The 23,841-nt window shown below is 54.7% G+C and overlaps 1 protein-coding gene across 1 annotated transcript; it reads left to right on the top strand.

Annotated features, from left to right (window-relative positions):
* LOC137457932 (F-box/WD repeat-containing protein 10-like) lies at positions 1–22,893 on the top strand. The gene is given in 13 exon segments (XM_068169683.1): positions 1–67; positions 1,330–1,539; positions 1,624–1,751; positions 3,556–3,687; positions 4,416–4,528; positions 5,207–5,410; positions 8,019–8,140; positions 9,590–9,738; positions 11,631–11,773; positions 14,231–14,389; positions 15,884–15,996; positions 21,874–22,841; positions 22,843–22,893. Coding segments are annotated over 13 exon segments (2,547 nt in total). The 5' UTR covers positions 1–12.
* The last annotated feature ends 948 nt before the right edge of the window (positions 22,894–23,841 follow it).

Raw genomic sequence — 23,841 nt, 5'->3', positions numbered from 1 at the left:
ACCCAGGGACAAATGGTGCCGTCTGCGACCAAGCCTGGCGCTGCGGGGACCCGGCAAAGACGCGCAGGTGATGCCTCGGTTCCTGCATGTCGGGCAGCAGCCAGCCCGGCTGTGAGCTGCTTCTGCAGCCCCTGCACATGCGGGTGGGGTGGGGATGGGCTGGGGGCAGTGGGACAGGCACGGAGCAAGCAGGATGCTGGAATGACCTCCTGCACCAGGACAGGTGAGGGGGAACCTGCTGGGAAACAGCTCCACAGAGAGGGACCTGGCAGTGCTGGGGGACAGCAAGTTCCCCATGAGCCAGCAGTGTGCCCTCATGGACGAGCAGGCCAAGGGTCTCCTGGGGTGTATTTCCAACCTGGTTAATGCAGGCAGAGCGCTGGACTGGGACACTGGAGCAGGCAGGATGCAGGCAGAGCGCTGGACTGGGACACTGGAGCAGGCAGGATGTAGGCAGAGCGCTGGACTGGGACACTGGAGCAGGCAGGATGCAGGCAGAGCGCTGGACTGGGACACTGGAGCGAGCAGGAGGCAGGCAGAGTGCTGGACTGGGACACTGGAGCAGGCAGGATGCAGGCAGAGTGCTGGACTGGGACACTGCAGCAGGCAGGATGCAGGCAGAGCGCTGGACTGGGACACTGGAGCGGGCAGGATGCAGGCAGAGTGCTGGACTGGGACACTGGAGCAGGCAGGATGCAGGCAGAACACTGGACTGGGACACTGCAGTGGGCAGGATGCAGGCAGAATGCTGGACTGGGACACTGGAGCAGGCAGGATGCAGGCAGAACACTGGACTGGGACACTGGAGCGGGCAGGATGCAGGCAGAGTGCTGGACTGGGACACTGGAGCGGGCAGGATGCAGGCAGAGTGCTGGACTGGGACACTGGAGCGGGCAGGATGCAGGCAGAGTGCTGGACTGGGACACTGGAGCAGGAAGGATGCAGGCAGAGTGCTGGACTGGGACACTGGAGCGGGCAGGATGCAGGCAGAGTGCTGGACTGGGACACTGGAGCGGGCAGGATGCAGGCAGAGTGCTGGACTGGGACACTGGAGCGGGCAGGATGCAGGCAGAGCACTGGACTGGGACACTGGAGCGGGCAGGATGCAGGCAGAGCACTGGACTGGGACACTGCAGTGGGCAGGATGCTGTATTGGGGTGGCAGGATGCAGGCAGAGTGCTGGACTGGGACACTGGAGCGGGCAGGATGCTGTATTGGGGTGGCAGGACAGGCAGCTGCAGGTAGGACACAGGTGGAGCGTGGGTTGGAGACAGTGCTGCTGGCAGCCACCAAAGCACTTCCAGGGCTGTCAGTGTCCCTGTCTTCCAGGATGTCAACCACAAGGAATGTGCTACCGGTCCCCAAACACCAAGTGCCATGCCCTGGAGCCCCCTGGTGCAGAGGAGAGCTCAGCTCTTGTGTCCCTAAAGAGCCGAGATGCCAGCCTGGCTCCTGCGCCTCTCCAGTCACCCTCGAATACCAACCAGCCCAAGGACTTCATTCGCTGCCTGCCACCCCACCTCTCCATGTCCATCCTGGGTAAAGCTGCTCTGCTTTTCCAAGGGTATTGCATGGTCTGTGGTGTGGGCAGGGGTTAGACAACCTGTCCCTTTCATTCCTCAGGTCTTTTGGACCAGAAGTCCCTCGAGGCCTGCACTGCTGTGAACAGGTTCTGGGCTTACCTGGCCAATGCAGTGGAGAAGGAGCGTGCTTGTCAAAGCATGGTGCAGGAGAAGATCCTGTATCTGCAGGTGTGTTGCCTGGGCTCCTACCATTATTTTCTGCTGCTGCCTAAACTGTTAGATCACAGCCATAGAACACCAGCTTGAAAGGGACCTCAAGGATCACAGAATTGTCAGGGTTGGAAGGGACCTCAAGGCTCAGCCAGCTCCAACCCCCTGCCATGGGCAGGGACACCTCACACTACAGCAGGTTGCTCACAGCCACATCCAGCCTGGCTGCAAACACCTCCAGGCAGGAGGCTTCCACCACCTCCCTGGGCAGCCTGTGCCAGTCTCTCACCACCCTCCTGGGGAACAACTTCTTCCTCATATCCAATCTCAATCTACCCACTTCTGGTTTTGCTCCATTCCCCCCAGTCCTACCATTACCAGGATCAGCTGGCCCAACCCTTCTTGGCAAAACCCTGGCCTAGAGAAGCTGGCCCAGCTCCTCTCCAGCTGAATCTTGAAGATGTCCCTTGCTGGGGCTCCAGCACTTCCTGGGGAGATGATTCCAATGGCTGATTGTCCTTGTGAAGAATTGTCCCCTTGGGTCCAGTCAGAATCTCTTCAGAAGCCACTTGTCCTACCTCTAAGGCTCCACTGAGCAGAGTCTGGCCCCAGCCTCTTGCCCCCCACAGCTCCTTTAGCTCTTGCCAGCATTGCTCAGCTCCCCTCTGGGGCTGCTCTTCTGCAGGCTCTCAGCCCCAGGGCTCTCAGCCTTTGCTCCTCCCAGAGCTGCTCCAGGGCCCTCAGCAGCTTTGCAGCCTCCCCTGGACTCTCTCCAGCAGTTCCCTGTCTCTCCTGAACTGGGGAACCCAGAACTGGACCCAGGACCCCCATGATGTGGCCTCACTAGGGCAGAGCAGAGAGGCCCTGCCAGCCACACTCTTCATGCACCTCAGGACACAATTGGTCTTCTTGGCACATTGCTGGATCACGAGGAGCCAGCACTCCCAGATCCTTCTCTGCAGGGCTGCTTCCCATCAGGTCACCTTTCACCTCTACAGGTGCAGGAGGTTGTTCCTTCTCTGCAGGGCTGCTTCCCATCAGCTCTACAGGTGCAGGAGGTTGTTCCTTCTCTGCAGGGCTGCTTCCCATCAGCTCTACAGGTGCAGGAGGTTGTTCCTTCTCTGCAGGGCTGCTTCCCATCACCTCTACAGGTGCAGGAGGTTGTTCCTTCTCTGCAGGGCTGCTTCCCATCACCTCTACAGGTGCAGGAGGTTGTTCTTTCTCTGCAGGGCTGCTTCCCATCACCTCTACAGGTGCAGGAGGTTGTTCCTCCCCAGGTGCAGGACCCTACCCTTGCCCTTGGTGAACTTCATGAGGTTGCCTCTGCCCAACTCTCCAGCCTGGCCAAGAGACACAAAGTTAGAGGCCTCTGCATGCTTGGCTCTGTGAAGAGAGCCCAGATAGCTGAGCTCTGTGCTAGCATGCAAAGAAGACATAACTGGAAGTGTTCACACATTTAAAATGAATCTTAAATATTGATGGAGATGTTCTGAGAGCTTCTCATCTCAGGGGGTTTGGATTCTGAACCAGCTGAGTGCTCACCAAAAAAGAGGAGGACCTTGAAATTTTTGCAGCTTGTCAGAATCTGAGACCTGCAGAGGTTGGAAGAGAATACAAAGTGATTCCCTTTTTAAACCCCAAGAAGTTGAAGCTTTCTGCTGCCAAAGCAGGGAGGGTGAGCCAGGCCTCTTAATGACAAGAAGCCAGGGTGTGCAGCTCAGCTCTGGAGGTACCTTCAGCACCCCATGGAGATGCTGAAGCACCTCAGCACCCTTCCTGTGGGCTCTGCACTGACCATGGTGCCTCTGCTGTTTCATTCCAGGGGCTGTGCCCTAGAGGAGCAGTTATAAACTATGCTAAGATAGTTGATGTGACAATTCCCCACCTAAACAAAGAAGGTGAGGTCACCAGAGTGAAAGATGATTCAGAAAGTCAAGTGAAGGTAGGTGGGAAGGTGTTTGCCCTCCATGGATCCTGCACTTCAGGAGTTGGGGAGGGAGGGGATGTGGTGGTCTTGGGAGACAGGACAGTGAGCTTTGCTTTGCTCTTCTCCCACTCCCCACCCTGGCTGGCAGCATCGTGAGCAATTCATAAGGATCAGTGCTTGCTGAGCACCTTCTTGCATGCAGGGGAGGGAACCTGCACCCCTGAGCTGCTGCCTTGTCCTAACGTGTCCCCTGGCCACATGCAGAGCCTGGAGGCTGGGGTGTTGGCAAGGCTGGGAAGCATCCCAAGGACATAGCCTTTCCTTCAAAGAATCAAGGCTGAGACTGCCAGGTCTTCATTGGTGCCACAGGAGCAACCTTTGTTCCCACACTCCCCAGGGGCTGCTGCGCTCTGGGTGTTCATAAACTCACAGAAGGGGTTGGGTTGGAAGGGACCTTCAAGATCATCCAGTTCCAACCCAGGGACACCTCCCACCAGCCCAGCTTGCTCAAGGCCTCATCCAGCCTGGCCTTCAACACCTCCAGGGAGGGGACATCCACAGCCCCCTGGGCATCCTGTGCCAGTCTCTCCCCACCCTCACTGCAGAGAATTTCTTCCTGAGCGTTCCTCGCCAACACTTTGTGTCTCTGGTCTCAGCACAAGAGCGAGGGCCAGGCTGGGATGCTTGACACCATGGAATAATGTGGCATTCTTCCCTCCCTGAGCTACTTTCCCCCCTACTTCCCTTCCCCTCAGGAGGAGGAAGACAACTTGCAGGCAGCCTATCACGATATCAAAACTGACACAGTCCGGCTGGAAGAGAGAAATATCTTCTGTGGCTGCTACAACATTCGTGTCCTCCTGGAGCAGTGAGTAGGCTGCCCAGCTGCAGGGCCCAAGGGCAGCTTCTGAAAGCTCAGCCCATTCCCTGAGATCCTTCCATGGGAAGCACCCTTCTCCAGAAGGCTCTCCCAGAGGCAGTGTTAGGAAACCCTGAGTGTCACAGCCAGGTTTTTCTCATGGTTACACCAAGAGAAGCTGGGTCTAAAGACATAAGAGTGATAAATCCACAGTGACAAAGGGGCACAGGGCTGGGAGGAACCTTCTCCCCTCTTCTGAGTCACCCTTCAGATGCTTGAGGATGCAAAACTAGGGACCTTGGCTGTGGTGCCCTGCAAAGGATTCATCTGCTTAAGTGTATTGACCATCAGGCTGCCCAGTAAGGAGAACCACAGAAAGGTTTTGGTTGGAAAAGCCCTTTCAGGCCATGGAGCCCAACCATTCCCTAACTCTCCCAAGGCTGCTGCTAAACCATGGCCCTCAGCACCACATCTTTTAAATGCCTCCAGTGATGAGAACTCAACCTCCTCCCCAGGGCAGCCTGCTCCAGTGGTTGGGAGCCCCTTCCAATCTAAACCTCATATGGCACAAGCTGAGGCCATCCCCTCCTGTCCCCCCAAGCCTCAGAGAAGCTCCTGTCACAGTCTCAGGCCCACTCTACCTTGGCAGCTGGCTGCAGCTCATCTCAGACACTGTTCCTCCTCCAGAACAGACCAAAGCAGAGTGATCCATTATGATGGTGGGGACCTGGTGGCCATCGGCTCTGCAGACCGGCAGGTGAGGCTTCTAGACGTCTCAGAAGTGAGAGGAGAGCTTCCTGCCTTCTCTGGCCATGCTGGCAGCATCAAGGCACTCCTCCTCAACGAGAAGAATGGCTTTGTCCTCAGCACAGGCTTTGATCTCAGCATCAGGTGAGCAGAGCTGGGGCTGTCCCCCAGATATCAGCCCCTTGGCTAACCTGGGAGGAGAGGAACTTAGATGCCCCCCACTCCAACCTTTAGCACTCCTCCTCCCATCCCTTCTGTTAGAGTAATGAAGAAAGGACAGTTAGGGATGGAAGGGACCTCAAGGATCCTTTGTAGCAACCTGGAGAGACAGAGCAGCTTTGGGGGAGGGGGAATTTTTGCCTGGAAATGGTGGGGGTTCCCCTGCTCCAGTAAAAATGACTCAGCAAAGCCCAAGTCATAATTGTCAGGGTTGGAAGGGACCTCAAGGCTCAGCCAGTCCCAACCCCCCTGCCATGGGCAGGGACACCTCACACTACAGCAGGTTGCTCACAGCCACATCCAGCCTGGGCAGAGCCACAGCCAGCCCAGAAGGGAATGCATCTCCTGCTCAAGAAGGACAAATTGATTCCCAGCTGCAACCAGTACTGGATGGCAAAATAGGAATCATAGACTAGGAAAGGTTGGAAAGGACCTCAGAGAGCATCTGCTCCAACCTCCCTGCCATGGGCAGGGACACCTCTCAGTTAGACTCAGCTGCTCAAGGCCTCATACAGCCTGGCTTGGAGCACCTTCAGGGAGGAGGCATCCCCAGTCTCCCTGGGCAGCCTGTGCCAGTGTCTCACCACCTTCATGCTGAAGAACTTCTTCCTAGGCTCCAGTCCAATCCTGCTCTCCCTCAGCTTCAAACCCTTCCTCTTTGTCCTATTGCTAGATACTCAAAAGTCCCTGCAGCCTTCCTGCAGGATCCCTTCAGGTATTGGAAGGCAGCTCTAAGCTCCCCCCAGAGCCTTCTCTTCTCTAGGAAGATCAGGTTAGGCCACATCTTGAGTCCTGTGGCCAGTTCTGGGCCCCTCAGTTTAGGAAAGATGTTGAGCTGCTGGAAGGTGTCCAGAGAAGGGCAACAAAGCTGGGGAGGGGTCTGGAGCACAGCCTTGTGAGGAGAGGCTGAGGGAGCTGGGGTTGCTTAGCCTGGAGAAGAGGAGGCTCAGGGGAGACCTTCTTGCTCTCTCCAACTCCCTGAAGGGAGGTTGTAGCCAGGTGGGGGTTGGTCTCTTCTCCCAGGCAAGCATCACCAGAACAAGAGGACACAGTCTCAAGCTGCACCAGGGGAGGTTTAGGCTGGATGTTAGAGAGAATTCTTCCCAGCAAGAGTGATTGGCCCTTGGGATGTGCTGCCCAGGGAGGTGGTGGAGTCACCATCCCTGGAGGTGTTTAGGAAGAGACTGACTGGGGTGCTTGGTGCCATGGTTTAGTTGATTAGATGGTGTTGGGTGATAGGTTGGACTCAATGATCTCAGAGGTCTTTTCCAACCTGGTTAATTCTACTCGATTCTCTCACTGATACAGAGGTTTTCCTGAAGCACCTCAAACCACCAGATGTGTTTCAATCAAGCCTTTGTCAGCAAGGGCAGAACCTCACTGCATCAGCTTCAAGCTCAAGGGTGCTGGGTGCCTCCAGAACCTTTTAGAAGGCCTGGAGTGCTGAGCAGGCTGCACACCCTGGTGCCTGCTGCAGCAGAGAATCCCCATAGAATCAATGCACTGGGTTGGAAGGGATCTCTAGAGGTCATCTAGTGCAACCCCTCCTGCAGTGCAGGGACATCCCCAATGAGGCCAGGCTGCTCAGAGCCACATCAAGCCTCACCTTGAAAGCCTTCAGGGATAGGCTCTCCACCTTGATCACCTCCCTGGCCAATGTGTTTCAGTGCTCATCTACCCTCACAGTTGAAGAACTTCTTTCTAATGCCTACTCTAAATCTACCCTACTCTAGTTTCAAACCATTGCCCCTTGCCCCAGTGCTACCAGCCCTTGTAAAGAGTCCCTCCCCAGCCCTCCTGTACCTTCAGGCACGGGAAGGCTGCTCTAAGATCTCCCTGGTGCCTTCTCTTCTCCAGGCTGAACAGCCCCAACAGTGTCAGGTCCACCACTAAGCCATGTTTAGGCTGCCAGAGTGGTCAGGGATTGGCAGAGGCTGCCCAGGGAGGCGGTGGAGTCCCCATCCCTGGAGGTGTTCAAGCAAGGTGTGGCCATGGCACCTGGGGAGATGGTTTAGTGGCCATGGTGGGGCTGAGCTGATGGTTGGACTCTAGGTCTTTTCCAACCAATGCAACTCTCTGATTCTATGTTCTTACCTTGGCACCAGCCAGTAGAGAAAACATCTCACTCTACAGTTTGAGGTTGACTGAAGGTAACCAGGCCAAAGATGCTTTCTGGTTGCATTTGCAGGCAGTCTGGAAGCAAAAGAGTGAAAGCCTATGGGTAAAAACTCCATGCTAAGCCTGGCTTGAGCACTCCAGATCCTTCAAACTCCATGCTAAGCCTGGCTTGAGCACTCCAGATCCTTCAAACTCCATGCTAAGCCTGGCTTGAGCACTCCAGATCCTTCAAACTCCATGCTAAGCCTGGCTTGAGCACTCCAGATCCTTCAACACCCCAGTGGAATGACTCTTGACTTGAACCTGGTGTGCATGGGAGAGGAGCTGGGCCTGTTAAGTAGGAAGTAATGATGAAGATGAGGAAGCCAACAGCTAAGTTAATCACTGGACTCCATGTTTGGTTGGTCCTGTGTAGATATTGGAATATACACAATGGTGCCTGCCTGAAGATCTTTCATGGCCACTCTGGGACAGTCACCTGCTTGGATTATCATGGAGAGCACTTCGTGTCAGGAGCCAGAGATGGGACATTGAAAGGTAAGAGCCAAGGCTAGGAGCTGCCCAGCCACAGGCAGTGAGCAACAGGCAGGGCAGGTGGGGGCTGGGAGGAGGGTGACACAGGCAGTGTCATCTGAGGGGGAGTCTTAGTGTCATCAGAGAGGGAATCTTAGTGTCTCATGTTGCTGCTTCCAGACCAACCCAAGCTGTGGACACATCCACATGCAAGGTCTCTGTATCACTGGATCAATTATCACCACTCCTGCTCTGATTCAGCTTGAATGGCTTTGTGGCTTGAGGGCCAGACCAACTCTTGAGACAGTGGTGTCATCTGCCAGCCTTGCCACAGCTTTCCTTGCCATTAGCTAAGAGGATAAGGACAAAGAAAATGAGCTGGCCTTGAATTTAAACTTTTTGCCATGCAATTAAACTTCTTAAAGCAAGCCTTGGACCTGTGCAGAGCTGCAGGTACCAGGTGTAACCAGAACCCCAGCGTGATGGGCTTGGAAGGGACCTCTGCAGATCATCCAGACCAAGCCCCTGCTCGAGGAGGGCACCCACAGCAGCTTGCCCAGCAGCACAGTGCCCAGCTGGGCTTGGAAGCTCTCCACACCAGGAGACTCCACAACCTCTCTGGGCAGCCTGCTCCAGGCCTCCAGCACCCTCACAACAAACAACTTTCTCCTCCTGCTCAAAGGGAACCTCCCGGGCTCCAGTCTGTGCCCACTGCCCCTTGTGCTGTCCCTGGGCACCACTCAGCAGAGTCTGACCCCAGCCTCTTGCCCCCCACAGCTCCTTTAGCTCTTGCTCAGCATTGCTCAGCTGCCCTCTGGGGCTGCTCTTCTGCAGGCTCTCAGCCCCAGGGCTCTCAGCCTTTGCTCCTCACAGAGCTGTTCCAGGTCCCTCAGCAGCTCTGTAGCCTCTGCTGGACTTTCCCCAGTATTTCTCTGTCTCACTTGAACTGGGAAGTCCAGAACTGGTCCCAGGAACCACATGATGTGGCCTCCCTAGGGCAGAGTAGAGAGGGAGGAGAACCTCCCTTGACCTGCTGGCCACACTCTCCTTAATGCATGCCAGGACACCTTCGTGGCCACAAGGGCACACTGCTGGCTCATGGGGAACTTGCTGTCCCCCAACGCTCCCAGCTGCTCTGCAGAGCTGCTCCCCAGCAGGTTCCCCCTCAGCTGTGCTGCTGCAGGAGGTTGTTCCTGCCCAGGTGCAAGACCCTACCCTTGCCCTTGGTGAACCTCATGAGGTCTCCTCTGCCCAGCTCTCAGCCTGTCCAGGTCTCACTGATTGGCAGCACAGCCTGGGGGGTGTCTCCACTCCTCCCAGCCGGGTACCATCAGCAAAGGGCCCGAGGGTCCCCTCCGTCCCTCCCTCCTGGTCACTGCTGAGGATCTTGACCAATTCCAGCAAGGCTTTTCATTTCTGTTGTGCTCAGCAACCCCCACCCTTGGGATGTGTATGTTTGCTGTTCCCTGACAGTGTGGCACCTGCAGCTTGGGAGGTGCCTGAGGACCCTGAAGCACGGCAGCCCTGTCTGGGCAGTCAAGATGGACAGGCACCGCCTCATCAGCGGCTGCGAGAGAGGCAGGGTGAAGGTCTGGAGCGCTGACACCGGTGCCCTTATCAAAGTAAGTTCCTTCTTAGGTGGCTCATTCTGTGCTAAGTGCTCACCAGGCTCTTGGTGCTGGTTTATCACAGGCTTTACAAGACCAATAATCCCCCAAACACAACCAGAAAGAGGAGGCTGAGGGGAGACCTCATTGCTCTCCACGACTCCCCACAAGGAGGTTTGCAGTGAGGTGGGGGTTGGTCTCTCCTCCCTCATGTCAGGTGAATGAACAGGAGGAAATGGCCTGCAATTGTGCCAGGAGAGAGGTAGGCTGGTGATTAGGAACATTTCTTTGCTGCAAGAGTGGTCAGGGATTGGAAGAGGCTGCCCAGAGGGCTGGTGGAGTCCCCATCCCTGGGGAGGTGTTCAAGGAACGCATGGCCATGGCACCTGGGGCCATGGCTTGATGGCCACAGGGGTCTTAGGTCTCAGTGATCTCGGAGGCCCTTGCCAACCAAAACAATTCTATGATCCTGTGATAAACTGAAGTAAGAAACCCTTTGTCAGCAAACAATACAAGAGCTGATTTAAGTTTAGGCTGGAGCTGAGGAGAAAGTTCTTCCCAGCGAGAGAGATTGGCCATTGGGATGTGCTGCCCAGGGAGGTGGTGGAGTCCCCATCCCTGGAGGTGTTCAAGAGGGGATTGGATGTGGCACTTGGAGCCATGGTTTAGTAGTCAGGAGGTGCTGGGTGACAGGTTGGACTTGATGATCTCTGAGGTCTTTTCCAACCTTATTGATTCTATGATTTGCAACTGATTGTCAGTGTTAACCCTCCTCACTACTTGCTGTCTGCAGAGACATTGAGTTGTGCTTCTCTGGAAACCTTCAGAACCTGGAAAGAGGGTGGAAGGCCTTGACTGACAGCTCTGGGGGTTGAAGGTCTCATGGGATAGCCCAAAGCATGACACATGCTCTCAGAATCACTTCATAAAGCTAAAGAAGAGGTCTTGTTGCAGTGACTGCTATTTAGGATGACATAAAGGTGGCAAATGGATGTTAATTCCATGCCAGGAGCTCATTGTCAGCAACAGGCTCAGAGTATTTCTTATGAGTGGCTACAAAAGCAGCAAGTTATCCTCAGGGTGTGTTGGTGGGTGAGAGTAACACCCAAGAGAGATAAAACATAAACTCTGAGGCTGGTATTGGGTAGAATAGAATAGAGAATGGAATGGAATGGGATGGAATGGAATGGAATGGAATGGAATGGAATGGAATGGAATAGAATAGAATAGAATAGAATAGAATAGAATAGAATAGAATAGAATAGAATAGAATAGAATAGAATAGAATAGAATAGAATAGAATAGAATTAACCAGGTTGGAAGAGACCTTTGAGATCATCAAATCCAACCTATCACCCAACACCATCTGATCAACTAAACCATGGCACCAAGTGCCTCATCCAGTCTCCTCTTAAACACCTCCAGGGATGGTGAGTCTACCACCTCCCTGGGCAGCACATCCCAATGACCAACCTCTCTTTCTGTGAAGAACTTCTTCCTAACATCCAGCCTGAACCTCCCCTGGTGCAGCTTGAGTGGTTTATTATAGAACGGTTTAGGTTGGAAGAGATCTTAAAGATCCTAGAAGGGACCTATTTCAAACCCTCCTGCCATGGGCAGGGACACCTCCCACCAGCCCAGGTGGCTCAAGGCCTCATCCAGCCTGGCCCTCAACACCTCCAGGGAGGGGGACACCTACAACCTCCCTGGGCAGCCTGTTCCAGTGTCTCCCCACCCTCACTGGAAAGGATTTCTTCCTACTCTCCAGTCTCAGGCTGCCCTCTTCCAGCTCAAGGCCATTGCTCCTCATCCTGGCACTCCCAGCCCTTGCCAGAGCTCCTTCCCCATTAGATATCTTTGTCAGCCAGACTGCTGAGAGTGCTGCACCTCTTTGTTGTCCCCTGCAGACACTGGAGGGGCACCAAGGGCCAGTGAAGTGCATGAGCTTGGACCAGTGGCACCTGGTCACTGGAAGCAGCGATGGATATGTCCTGGGCTGGAGCATGTTGGGAAAGCTTAAGAGATGCCTCACAGCCTTCCGCCACCCCAAGTAAGGATTGGTTGTGTTCCAGGCTGTCCTCAATGGTCTGCCAGATCTGCCCAGGAGATGTCTGCCTTATGGGTTCAGGAAAGCCCTTAGTTATCAGTGCTAGGTTTGAAATATCACAATATCACAGTATCACCAAGGTTGGAAGAGACCTCGAGTCCAACCTGTCACCGCAGACCTCATGACTAGACCATGGCACCAAGTGCCACATCCAATCCCCTCTTCAACACCTCCAGGGATGGGGACTCCACCACCTCCCTGGGCAACACATCCCAATGGCCAATTACTCTCTCAGTGAAGAACTTTCTCCTCACCTCCAGCCTAAACCTCCCCTGGCACAGCTTGAGACTGTGTCCCATTGTTCTGGTGCTGCTTGTCTGGGAGAAGAGACCAACCCCTTCCTGGCTACAACCACCTTTCAGGTAGTGGTAGAGGGCAATGAGGTCACCCCTGAGCCTTCTCCTCTCCAGGCTAAGCAACCCCAGCTCCCTCAGCCTCTCCTCACAGGGCTGTGCTCCAGACCCCTCCCCAGCCTTGTTGCCCTTCTCTGGACACCTTCAAGTCTCTCAATGTCCTTCTTAACCTGAGGGGCCCAGAACTGGACACAGGACTCAAGGTGTGGTATGTCCTCACTCTCAACATTCTTCACCTTTAAACCAGCTTCAGACACTGTGATTGCAACTGGTGTGGCTGTCCCCTCCCTGCAGGTGCTCAAGGCCAGGTTGGATGAAGCCTTGAGCACCCTGGGCTGGTGGGAGGTGTCCTTGCTCACGGCTAGGGGGATTGGAACTGGATGATCTTTAAGGTCCCTTCCAACCCAAAGCATTCCATGATTCTGTAAGAGCAGACCGTGGGTGTGTTGGAGGTGGCTGAGTTACCTCTTCCAGCTGTGCTATGGCATCTTCTGAGCCTTCAGTTGTACATCACAAGTGTGACAGCTGCAGCATTAGGTTGTGTTCATCTACTGCCCCAGACACAGAAATGAAATGCAAAATGCAGCAGATGGCCAGAACCATAGTGGCTGCTAATGAGGATTGAAGTGAGGCTGGAGGTGAGGAGAAAGTTCTTCCCAGAAGGAGTTGTTGGCCATTGGGATGTGCTGCCCAGGGAGGTGGTGGAGTCCCTGTCCCTGGAGGTGTTCAAGAGGGGATTGGATGTGGCACTTGGAGCCATGGTTTATTTAGTCAGGAGGTGCTGGGTGAGAGGTTGGACTTGATGATCTCTGAGGTCTTTTCCAGCCTTATTGATTCTGTGATGCTGTGCTGGATGGGTTGGATGGTTGGGACATGGAGTGACTGTGAAGGAACTGACTACCAGGCCTTTGAAATATGATTGTACCCCTGCTCTCAGCACTGGTGAGGCCACACCTCGAATCCTGGGTTCAGTTTTGGGCCCCTCCATCCAAGCAGGACATTGAGGTGCTGGAGCAGGTCCAGAGAAGAGCAACAAAGCTGGGGAAGGGTCTAGAACACAAGCCTTGTGAGGAGCTGCTGAGGGACCTGGGCTTGTTCAGCCTGGAGAAAAGAAGGCTCAGGGGAAACCTTCTTGCTCTCTCCAACTCCCTGAAAGGAGGTTGAAGCCAGGTGGGGCTTGGTCTCTTCTCCCAAGGAGCAAGCAACAGAACACAAGGATGATCAGAGGGCTGGGGCACCTCTCCTATGAGGACAGACTGAAGGAGTTGGGGCTGTTCAGTCTGCAGAAGAGAAGGCTCCGAGGTGACCTCATTGTGGCCTTCCAGGATCTGAAAGGGGCTACAGGAAGGCTGGGGAGGGACTGCTCAGGATCTCAGGTAGTGATAGGACAAGGGGGAATGGAATGAAGCTGGAGGTGGGGAGATTCAGGCTGGAGCTGAGGAGGAGGTTCTTCACCATGAGAGTGGTGAAACCCTGGAATGGGTTGTCCAGGGAGGTGGTCGAGGCCCCGTCCCTGGGGGTGTTTAAGAGCAGGCTGGATGAGGCTCTGGCCAGGCTGATCTAGTGTGGGGTGTCCCTGCCCATGGCAGGGGGGTTGGAACTAGATGATCCTTGTGGTCCCTTCCAACCCTAAATGAAACTATGAAACTATGAAACTATGAAACAAGAGGAAATGGCCTCAAGCTGTGCCAGGAAAGGTTTAGGTTGGACACGAAGAACAATGTCTTCATCTTTGAAGGTGGTCAAGGCCTGGCCCAGGCTGCCCAGGGCAGTAGTAGAGTCTCCATCCCTGCAGAGGTTTCAAAGCTGTGGAGATGTGGTGCTGAGGGCCATGGCTTAGTGGTAGCCTGGCAGTGCTGGGCTCATGGTTGGAACTGATGATCTTGAAGGTCTTTTCCAACCTGAACTGTTCTGTATCTTGGTCAGCAGCCATGTCTAGCCTGTCCATGGTGGCAGACCACTGCATCCTGCAAGACTAGGGGCAGATGATTGCCTCTGATCAGGAAAGCACAGTGAACATCCCAACCCTCACCTGCTGTGTTCCCAGGCAAGTCCTGTCCCTGGAGTTCCTCTATCTGAGAGTGATCACTGGCTGTGCAGATGGAAAGATTCGAATATTCAACTACCTGACTGGAAGCTGCCTCAAGGTGCTGACAGCCAGCAGCAGAGGGGAGCCTGTGTCTTCTTTCTGTGTAGCAGAAGACAGGTTGGTGATGACAGCTGCCACCAGTGCTGGGCCCCATCCTCTTTAACATCTTTATTGATGATCTGGATGAGGGCATTGAGTCCATCATCAATAAGTTTGCAGATGACACCAAGCTGGGGGCAGGAGTTGAGCTGGTGGAGAGTAGGAAAGCTCTGCAGAGGGACCTCGACAGGCTGGAGAGATGGGCAGAGGCCAACAGGATGGCATTCAACAAATGCAAGTGCCAAGTGCTGCACTTTGGCCACAACAACCCCAGGCAGTGCTACAGGCTGGGGTCAGAGTGGATGGAGAGCAGCCAGGCAGAGAGGGACCTGGGGGTAGTGGTTGACAGCAGCTGAACATGAGCCAGCAGTGTGTCCAGGTGGCCAAGAAGGCCAAGGGCATCCTGGCCTGCATCAATGCCCTTCCCAAGCAGCACTGCCCGGGTGGCATCCCCCAGGGATCAGTGCTGGGCCCCATCCTCTTTAACATATTCATTGATGATCTGGATGAGGGGATTGAGTCAGTCATCAGCAAGTTTGCAGATGACAGCAAGCTGGGAGCAGATGTTGGTCAGTTAGAGGACAGAAGGGCTCTGCAGAGGGACCTTGCCAGGCTGGGCAGATGGGCAGAGGCCAACAAGTCCAAGTGCCAGGGGCTGCACTTTGGCCACAGCAACCCCATGGAGAGCTACAGGCTGGGGACAGAGTGGCTGAGAGCTACCAAATCGAGAGGGACCTGGGGGTGCTGATTGACAGCTGCCTAAACATGAGCCAGCAGTGTGCCCAGGTGGCCAAGAAGGCCAATGGCATCCTGGCCTGCATCAGGAACAGTGTGGCCAGCAGGAGCAGGGAAGTCATTGTGCCCTGTGCTCAGCACTGGTTAGGCCACACCTTGAGTCCTGTGTCCAGTTCTGGGCCCCTCAGTTTAGGAAAGATGTTGACTTGCTGGAAGGTGTCCAGAGAAGGGCAACAAGGCTGGGGAGGGGTCTGGAGCACAGTCCTGTGAGGAGAGGCTGAGGGAGCTGGGGTTGCTTAGCCTGGAGAAGAGGAGGCTCAGGGGAGACCTTCTTGCTCTCTCCAGCTCCCTGAAGGGAGGTTGTAGCCAGGTGGGGGTTGGTCTCTTCTCCCAGGCACCCAGCACCAGAACAAGAGGACACAGTCTCAAGCTGTGCCAGGGGAGGTTTAGGCTGGAGGTGAGGAGAAAGTTCTTCCCAGCAAGAGAGATTGGCCATTGGGATGTGCTGCCCAGGGAGGTGGTGGAGTCCCCATCCCTGGAGGTGTTCAAGAGGGGATTGGATGTGGCCCTTGGAGCCATGGTTTAGTTGTCAGGAGGTGTTGGGTATTGGGTAATAGGTTGGACTTGCTGATCTCTGAGCTCTTTTCCAACCTGGCTGGCTCTGATGCTTCCATGCTGAGCATCCTGGGGTTTGTGCTGCACTGACACAGAGAGTCCCTCGGGTAGGAGCTGCTGTGCTGATGATCTCTGTGCTGGTAAGGACTTTCCCTTCCCCAGGATGGTGATCAATACTCCCAGCAGTCTGTTGCTGTACGAGTTTGAGGATGTGCTGTGGGACTACACCTTGGACACGGACCGAGAGGCGGCGGGCAAGACCACCAGGTGCCTTGGTAACTACAGAGCCCAATGGCTCCAGCTCCACCAAACCCAGGAGGACCTCAGCCAGCTCCCCCACCTCGGTGGGGAGGCACAAGGTACTGACCAGCTCATGCTACCAGTCACCAAAAACCTGTGGAACATCCCAAAGTGTTACCTACAGCCTCTGCAACACACTGGCAGGTTCTAAAACCACTGACTGATAGGGTTTGGGAGGGACCTCTGGAGATCCTGCTGAAGCAGGGGCACCCACAGGGACAAAGGTGCAAGGGAAGTCAGTTTGTGTGAGGAATCATCCAGCCCAACCCCCTGCTCCAGCAGGGCACCCACAGCAGCTTGCCCAGCAGCACAGTGCCCAGCTGGGCTTGCAAGCTCTCCACACCAGGAGACTCCACAACCTCTCTGGGCAGCCTGCTCCAGGCCTCCAGCACCCTCACAACAACTTTCTCCTCCTGCTCAGAGGGAACCTCCTGGCTTCCAGTCTGTGCCCACTGCCCCTTGTGCTGTCCCTGGGCACCACTCAGCAGAGTCTGGCCCCAGCCTCTTGCCCCCCACAGCTCCTTTAGCTCTTGCTGAGCAGTGCTCAGCTCCCCTCTGGGGCTGCTCTTCTGCAGGCTCTCAGCCCCAGGGCTCTCAGCCTTTGCTCCTCCCAGAGCTGCTCCAGGCCCCTCAGCAGCTCTGTGGCCTTCCCTGGATTCTCTCCAGAGAAGTAGACTCCACAACCTCTCTGGGCAGCCAAGGGTCTACCACTCTCAAAGTGAAGAAGCTCCTCCTCATGTTTAGATGGAATGTCCTGTTCAAATTTGGGTCTGTTACCTCTTGTCCTGCACTGAGCTCCACTCAAAAAACAGGCTGGCCCCATCCTCCTGACAGCCACCTTGGAAGTATTTATAAGCATTAGTAAGATCCCCTCCTTAGTCTTAGAGAAGGAGGCTAAAAAGCCTTCTCCAGGCTGAAAAGCCCCAAGTGCTTCAGCCATAGACTAGACTAGACTAGACTAGACCAGGTTGGAAGAGATCTCAGAGATCATTAAGTCCAACCTATCACCCAACACCATCTAATCAACTAAACCATGGCACCAAGTGCCTCATCCAGTCTCTTCCTAAACACCTCCAGGGATGGGGACTCCACCACCTCCCTGGGCAGCACATCCCAAGGGCCAATCTCTCTGCCTGGGAAGAACTTCTTCCTAACATCCAGCCTAAACCTCCCCTGGCACAACTTGAGACTGTGTCCTCTTGTTCTGTTGCTGGGTGCCTGGGAGAAGAGCCCAACCCCCACCTGGCTACACCCTCCCTTCAGGGAGTTGGAGAGAGCAAGAAGGTCTCCCCTGAGCCTCCTCTTCTCCAGGCTAAGCAACCCCAGCTCCCTCAGCCTCTCCTCACAGGGCTGTGCTCCAGACCCCTCCCCAGCTTTGTTGCCCTGCTCTGGACACCTTCCAGCAACTCAACATCTTTCCCTCTCATCTCCTTCGTAGCCTTTGCTGTACCCTCTCAAGCAGTTCCCTGTCCTTCCTGAACCAAGCTACAAACATTGCAGGGAGTTAGGAGCACAGGAAATCTGGGGAGGGACTTTTGAGGGTGTCAGGGAGGGATAGGACTGGGGGGATGGAACAAAACCTGAAATGGGGAGATTGAGATTGGATGTGAGGAAGAAGTTGTTCCCCAGGAGGGTGGTGAGAGCCTGGCCCAGGCTGCCCAGGGAGGTGGTGGAAGCCTCCTGCCTGGAGGTGTTTGCAGCCAGGCTGGATGTGGCTGTGAGCAACCTGCTGTAGTGTGAGCTGTCCCTGCCCATGGCAGGGGGGTTGGAACTGGCTGAGCCTTGATGTCCCTTCCAACCCTGACAATTCTCTGATTCAGTTCCAAGCACCCCCTACCCCCACCTGAGTCAATCTACATCCCCCAAGCTCTTTTCAAAGCCAGTCTGGGAGAAGTGCTGCTGCATTCCAAGAGCTGCCTCATTCCCAGGCTCCTACCAAACCTTTGTACCTCCTCAGAAACGTTTGATATCAGCTCAGCACATTTGTCAAGGCAGGAACTGCTGCCTCCTCACCCAGGAGCAGAGAAATCAGTGGTGTCATTGATATTCCTGCAGCTGGTGTGCACAGAAACCTGCTGCTGATTCAGGCCTTGAATTATTCATTAGGAAATACTCCAGAGAGTCAGAGGACACCTGCACTTGGGAGCTGCCACCACTGGGAAGTGGAACTGCACATGAAGCAGGCACCTTGCAACTGCAGCATGAGGATGTTCTTGATGTCAACTGACAGGATTTCAGCATGCTGGGGGTTGGAGCAGCTAGGATGCAAACCATGCTTTCCAGATGGAATGAGGTTTCTCACCACCTCCCCCCACACCCCATGCATCCCTTTCTTGCCCCTGAAGTTTGTGCTTTGGGACAAAGGCGCAAGGCAAGTCAGATTGTGTGAGGGATCAGCCAATCCAAGCCCCTGCTCCAGCAGGGCACCCACAGCAGCTTGCCCAGGAGCACAGTGCCCAGCTGGCCTTGGAAGCTCTCCACACCAGGAGACTCCACAACCTCTCTGGGCAGCCTGCTCCAGGCCTCCAGCACCCTCACAACAAACAACTTTCTCCTCCTGCTCACATGGAACCTCCTGGGCTGCAGTCTGTGCTGTCCCTGGGCACCACTCAGCAGAGTCTGGCCCCAGCCTCTTGCCCCCCACAGCTCCTTTAGCTCTTGCTGAGCATTGCTCAGCTGCCCTCTGGGGCTGCTCTTCTGCAGGCTCTCAGCCCCAGGGCTCTCAGCCTTTGCTCCTCCCAGAGCTGCTCCAGGACCCCTCAGCATCTCTGTAGCCTCCCCTGGACTCTCTCCAGAGAAGGAGACCCCACAACCTCTCTGGGCAGCCTGCTGCTGGGCTCTGGCCCCCTCATAGCAAAGGAGCTTCTCCTCACCTTCAGGTGGAGGCTCTTCTCAGCTGTGCAGAGCAGTAAGTCTTCAATCAAGGGAACCTCAGATCACTGAGTGGCTTAAACACAGATGAGGGGCTCCAGAAACCAGGCCTGTTCTGGGTGGAAGGTTTGTAGAGGTCATTTACAGAGCCTGTGGTGGAAACAGGAGCTGCTTTGGAGCAGCCTAGCAGGAGAAGTGCTCAGCTTTAGCTGTGCAGCTTTAGATTTCTCATGTCAAGGAGGCTTTTTGGGGTATCCTAATTCTACTCTTGATTTCTTCCTCAGGTGTAGGAGAATCCTGCACACAATTTATTCAAGCAGTTGCTAGTAAATCAATAGGAGCAACTCAGAGAAATGGCATTAAAAACATCAGGTGTAAATTGTCTGAGCTCAGTGACAGCCTGAAAGGTGATGAGATGGCACCAAGGGCACAAATGTCCTCCCTGGCCAGCTGGCAACTCTCTCAAGTTAACTTTGCTTAGGTTCCCAGGTTGCATCGGGTTGGAAGGGACACACAAAGGGCACCTTGTCCAACCCCCCCTGCAGGCAGCAGGGACAGCTCCAGCTCCAGCAGGCTGCCCAGGGCCACAGCAAGGCTGATCCTGAATGGCTCCAGGGATGGGACCTCAACCACACTCCTGGGCAACCTGTGCCAGTATTTCATCACTCTCATTTTAAACAGCTTCCTCCTGATGTCCAACCTAACCCTGCCCTGCTCCAGTTCCAAACCACTGCCTCTCATCCTATCCCCACAGCCCCTTCTGCACAGTCCCTCCCCAGCCTGCCTGCAGGTCCTCTTCAGGTATTGAAGTGCTGCTCTAAGATCTCCCCAGAGCCTTCTCTTCTCCAGGCTGCACTACCCCAATTCTTTCTGCCTGTATTCATAGGATAGATGCTCCAGCCCCCTGATCACCTTTGAGGTTTTGCATTCAGAACCTCTTGGGATCACAAAGTTCAAGACACACCCTGAGACCTTACATCAGAAGAGCTGCATGATTGGGAAGCCTCTAACCCCAGACTCCTGATACTTGTCCTCAAGATGCTAGGTCACACCACAGTATCACAGAACATTAGAGGTTGGAAGGGACCTCCAGAGATCATCAGGTCCAACAGCCCTGCCAAAGCAGCATCACCTAGGGTAGCCCACACAGCAATGCATCCAGGTGGGGTTGGGATGTGTCCAGAGAAGGAGGCTCCACAACTTCCCTGGGCAACCTGCTCCAGGGCTCTGTCACCCTCACTTCAAGGAAGTTTCTCCTCATGTTGAGGAGAATGAAGAATGGAGATGCTCAGCTGCCCTGGGCCAGCCACACCAGGGTGACCTGCACCTCACCCTTCTGCTTCCCTGCTTTGTCCCCCTTCTTTCCACCTGTTTGGTGGGACACTGGAAAAGGCTGCCCAGGGAGGTGGTTGTGGCTCCATGCCTGGAGACATTCAAGGTGAGGCTCCACAGGGCCCTGGGCAGCCTGATCTAGTTGTGGATGTCCTGCCTGCAGGTGTTAAGTTTGGGGATGGAGGAACAAGCAGTAGTTCCCATCAGCTTGCTTTGCAGTACTCTTCCTTTCCAGGCTGTAACTTAATGGTCTCTGAGACACATTTCCAGGGGGCAGAAGTTTCAGGAAGCCATTCTGGAGAAGCAGAGTGGCAAAGCAGTGGTCTGGGAACAGGGTGACACAGCAAAGCCAAGTGACACATGAATCACTCTGCAAGGCCATGGGGCTGAGTGACTTACACAGCCTGTGTCAGAATCCACATCGAGCTCTCAGCCAAGGGCACAGCCACACAATCCATCAGGATGTGTCTGTCACACGGCACAGGTCACTCCCTCCATGCCCTGAGGCAGCAGAGCTAGGCTGTGGAGCCAGGGCTTCTGATTTCCAGTTCAAAGGCAGCTGTGAGTAGGAATGGTTCAAAGGGGTCCTCTGGGCTTGGCTGCTTCAAAGATTTCCAGCACAAGCTGACTTGTCTTGAAGCCTTCTCCCAAAGTACAAAGAGCAGGGAGAAGAAAGAAGGGCAGGGGAAGAGGTGGTGCTGAACATCTTTGTTATGTCTTGAGAAGGGAAGGCTTAGGGGAGACTTTATTACCATGGCCAGGACATAAAGGGTGGCTACCAAGGGGATGGAGACTCCCTTTTGCCAGGGAGTCCCATGGCAAAGACAAGGGCTGATGGGGACAAGGTACTGCTGGGGAGATTCCCTTTGGACTCCAGAAGAAAATGGTGCCCCATGAGAACAGTTAGACACTGGAATCATCTCCCAGGGGAAGTAGTGGAGTCCTCTGCACTGGACAGTTTCAAGACTCAGCATGCCAGGGTGCTGGGCCAGCTCAGTTCAACTCCACCATCACCTGGAAAGCTTGGAGCAGATGATCCTTGGTGTCCCTTCCAACCTGGCACTCTGTGAACCTCTTTCCTTCTGGAAACCATGCTTTGGATACCAAGCCATCCACTCCCAGATACAACATGTTGCAGAATGTGACTTTAGTTTGACCTGTACAGAGCATGGCAAAGAGCTCTGATCAGTCAGCCAAGACAGGAGTTACCTCTGGTGTTGGCAGTGTCACCAATGAGGCCAAGGATGAGCAAACTGAAAGGGGCACCACTGACTTGTAAGCCTCCTAGAGCTGTGGGGTTGGTTTCTTCTCCCTAGTGTCAGGTGGACAAGAGGAAATGGCCTGAAATTGTGCCTGGGGAGGGCTAGGTTGGAGATTGGTAAAAATGTCTTTGCTGCAGGAGTGGTCAGGGATTGGAACAGGCTGCCCAGGCTGCAGGTGGTGAGATCCCCACCATGGGACACCACGTCTGGGACATGGCACTCGGGGTTGTGGTTTAATGGCCATGGTGGGGATGGGTCCATGGCTGGGCTTGATGGTCTTTAGAGGCCTCTTCCAACTGCTCCAACTGAAACAATTCTATGGTTGCATGGTAACCTGGGACTGTCCACATGCCTGTTAACCCAGCACCCATCCTTGGTCTTCCTCAGAGCACTACACTGCCAACAGCCATCCAGCCCCCATCCTTGACTTCAGCTGTGTTCTTTCTCTTCTTGTTTTGGAAACAGATGGCAAAACTGAGCAGAGTGCTTACTTCTGGTCACCTGAAGATGATGCCATGCCACAAGCCATTGTGAATCACCAAAAGAAAACCAAATCAGCTTGTTCCATATTCCCTTACAAGTTCCTCTTAACCATCAGCACGCTGCAGAGGGCGGCTCAAGACAGATCTGGCTCTAAGCACACTGAGAGACACAGGGAAGCATGGAAATCTCCAAGGCAAACCATATTGGAATCTCCATGGAGATTTCAAAGGCAGAACTCCTTGAGATATTCATGGAAATCTCTCAGGCAAAAGTCATTGGGATGTCCGTGGAACCAGCACCCTAGCGAGGTACAAAGCAGCAAAACCTCTATGCTGAGCAGGATGAATCAATCAGTCCAGCTCCAGCATGTGAGACCACAGAGTGGTTCTTCCACTATGACCAGGTCTTATGTGCCCTTTGAAACCAAAATGCTGCAGCTCAAGCTGGACAACTCTCTGTATGGACCTGCTGTGAAGTCCTCCATCCCTCCTCCCTCCATCGTACGTCCCAAGAAGGGAGGCTTGCCGCAGGGGAAGACAGCTCCCAGTGACGAGGGTGAAGTCCCGCTCCAGGAAGATGAGGCTGAGCTCATCGACCCCTTTATGGCTTCTTCGAAATTGATCAAATCCACACGGGTGATAATGGCCCAAATACCAAACAGAGCCACCTGCAGGAGGAAATCGGTCTTCTGCCCGTATGCTGCAGACCCCCATGAGCTCAGGCTTCTGACAGGGAAGCAGCAGGAGGAGAACGCAGCGGCTGCCGCAGCTCAGTACCAGGCTCACCAGACCAAGCTCAGGCAAGAGGAGCAGAGAGCACGCAGGAAGGCTTGGCTGAGGAAAATTAAAGGCTTGCCTACAGACTCCTTCACTTGGGGAGGGGGAAACAGCTGCTCCTGAACTTGGGCACAAAACATTCAGCTGAGGTGAGCCCTCAGCCCAGCACCCGACCACCATCTGAAGCTTCTGGTGTCCAGCTCAGTCTGCTCTCCAGATCCCTCTGCTCTCCAGATCCCTCTGCTTTCCAGATCCCTCTGCTCTCCAGACCCCTCTGCTCTCCTGATCCCTCTGCTTTCCAGACCCCTCTGCTCTCCTGATCCCTCTGCTCTCCTGACCCCTCTGCTCTCCTGATCCCTCTGCTTTCCAGATCCCTCTGCTCTCCTGATCCCTCTGCTCTCCAGATCCCTCTGCTTTCCAGATCCCTCTGCTCTCCTGATCCCTCTGCTTTCCAGATCCCTCTGCTCTCCTGATCCCTCTGCTTTCCAGATCCCTCTGTTCTCCTGATCCCTCTGCTCGTCTCACCCCTCTGCTCTCCTGATCCCTCTGCTCACCAGATCCCTCTGCTCTTCAGATCCCTCTGCTTTCCTGATCCCTCTGCTCTCCTGACCCCTCTGCTCTCCTGATCCCTCTGCTCACCAGATCCCTCTGCTCTCCTGATCCCTCTATTCTCCAAATCTCTCTGCTTTCCAAATCCCTCTGCTCTCCAGATCCCTCTGCTCTCCAGATCCCTCTGCTCTCCTGATCCCTCTGCTTTCCAGATACCTCTGCTTTCCAGATCCCTCTATTCTCCAGATCCCTCTGTTCTCCAGATGCCTCTGCTCTCCAGATCCCTCTGCTCTCCAGATCTCTCTGCTTTCCAGATCCCTCTGCTCTCCAGATCCCTCTGCTCTCCTGCTGCCTCTGCTCTCCAGATCCCTCTGCTCTCCTGATCCCTCTATTCTCCAAATCTCTCTGCTCTCCAGATCTCTCTGCTTTCCAGATCCCTTTGCTCTCCAGATCCCTCTACTCTCCTGACCCCTCTGCTCTCCAGATCCCTCTGCTCTCCAGATCTCTCTGCTCTCCAGATCCCTCTGCTCTCCAAGCACAAAAGGCA

This window comes from Melanerpes formicivorus, unplaced genomic scaffold (genome assembly GCF_026170545.1).
Source record: "Melanerpes formicivorus ecotype bairdi unplaced genomic scaffold, bMelFor1.0.p_v2 SCAF_211, whole genome shotgun sequence".
Taxonomy (NCBI): Eukaryota; Metazoa; Chordata; class Aves; order Piciformes; family Picidae; genus Melanerpes; species Melanerpes formicivorus.
The sequence above is the reverse complement of the archived record's forward strand: the minus strand, read 5'-3'. Positions and strand labels throughout refer to the sequence as shown.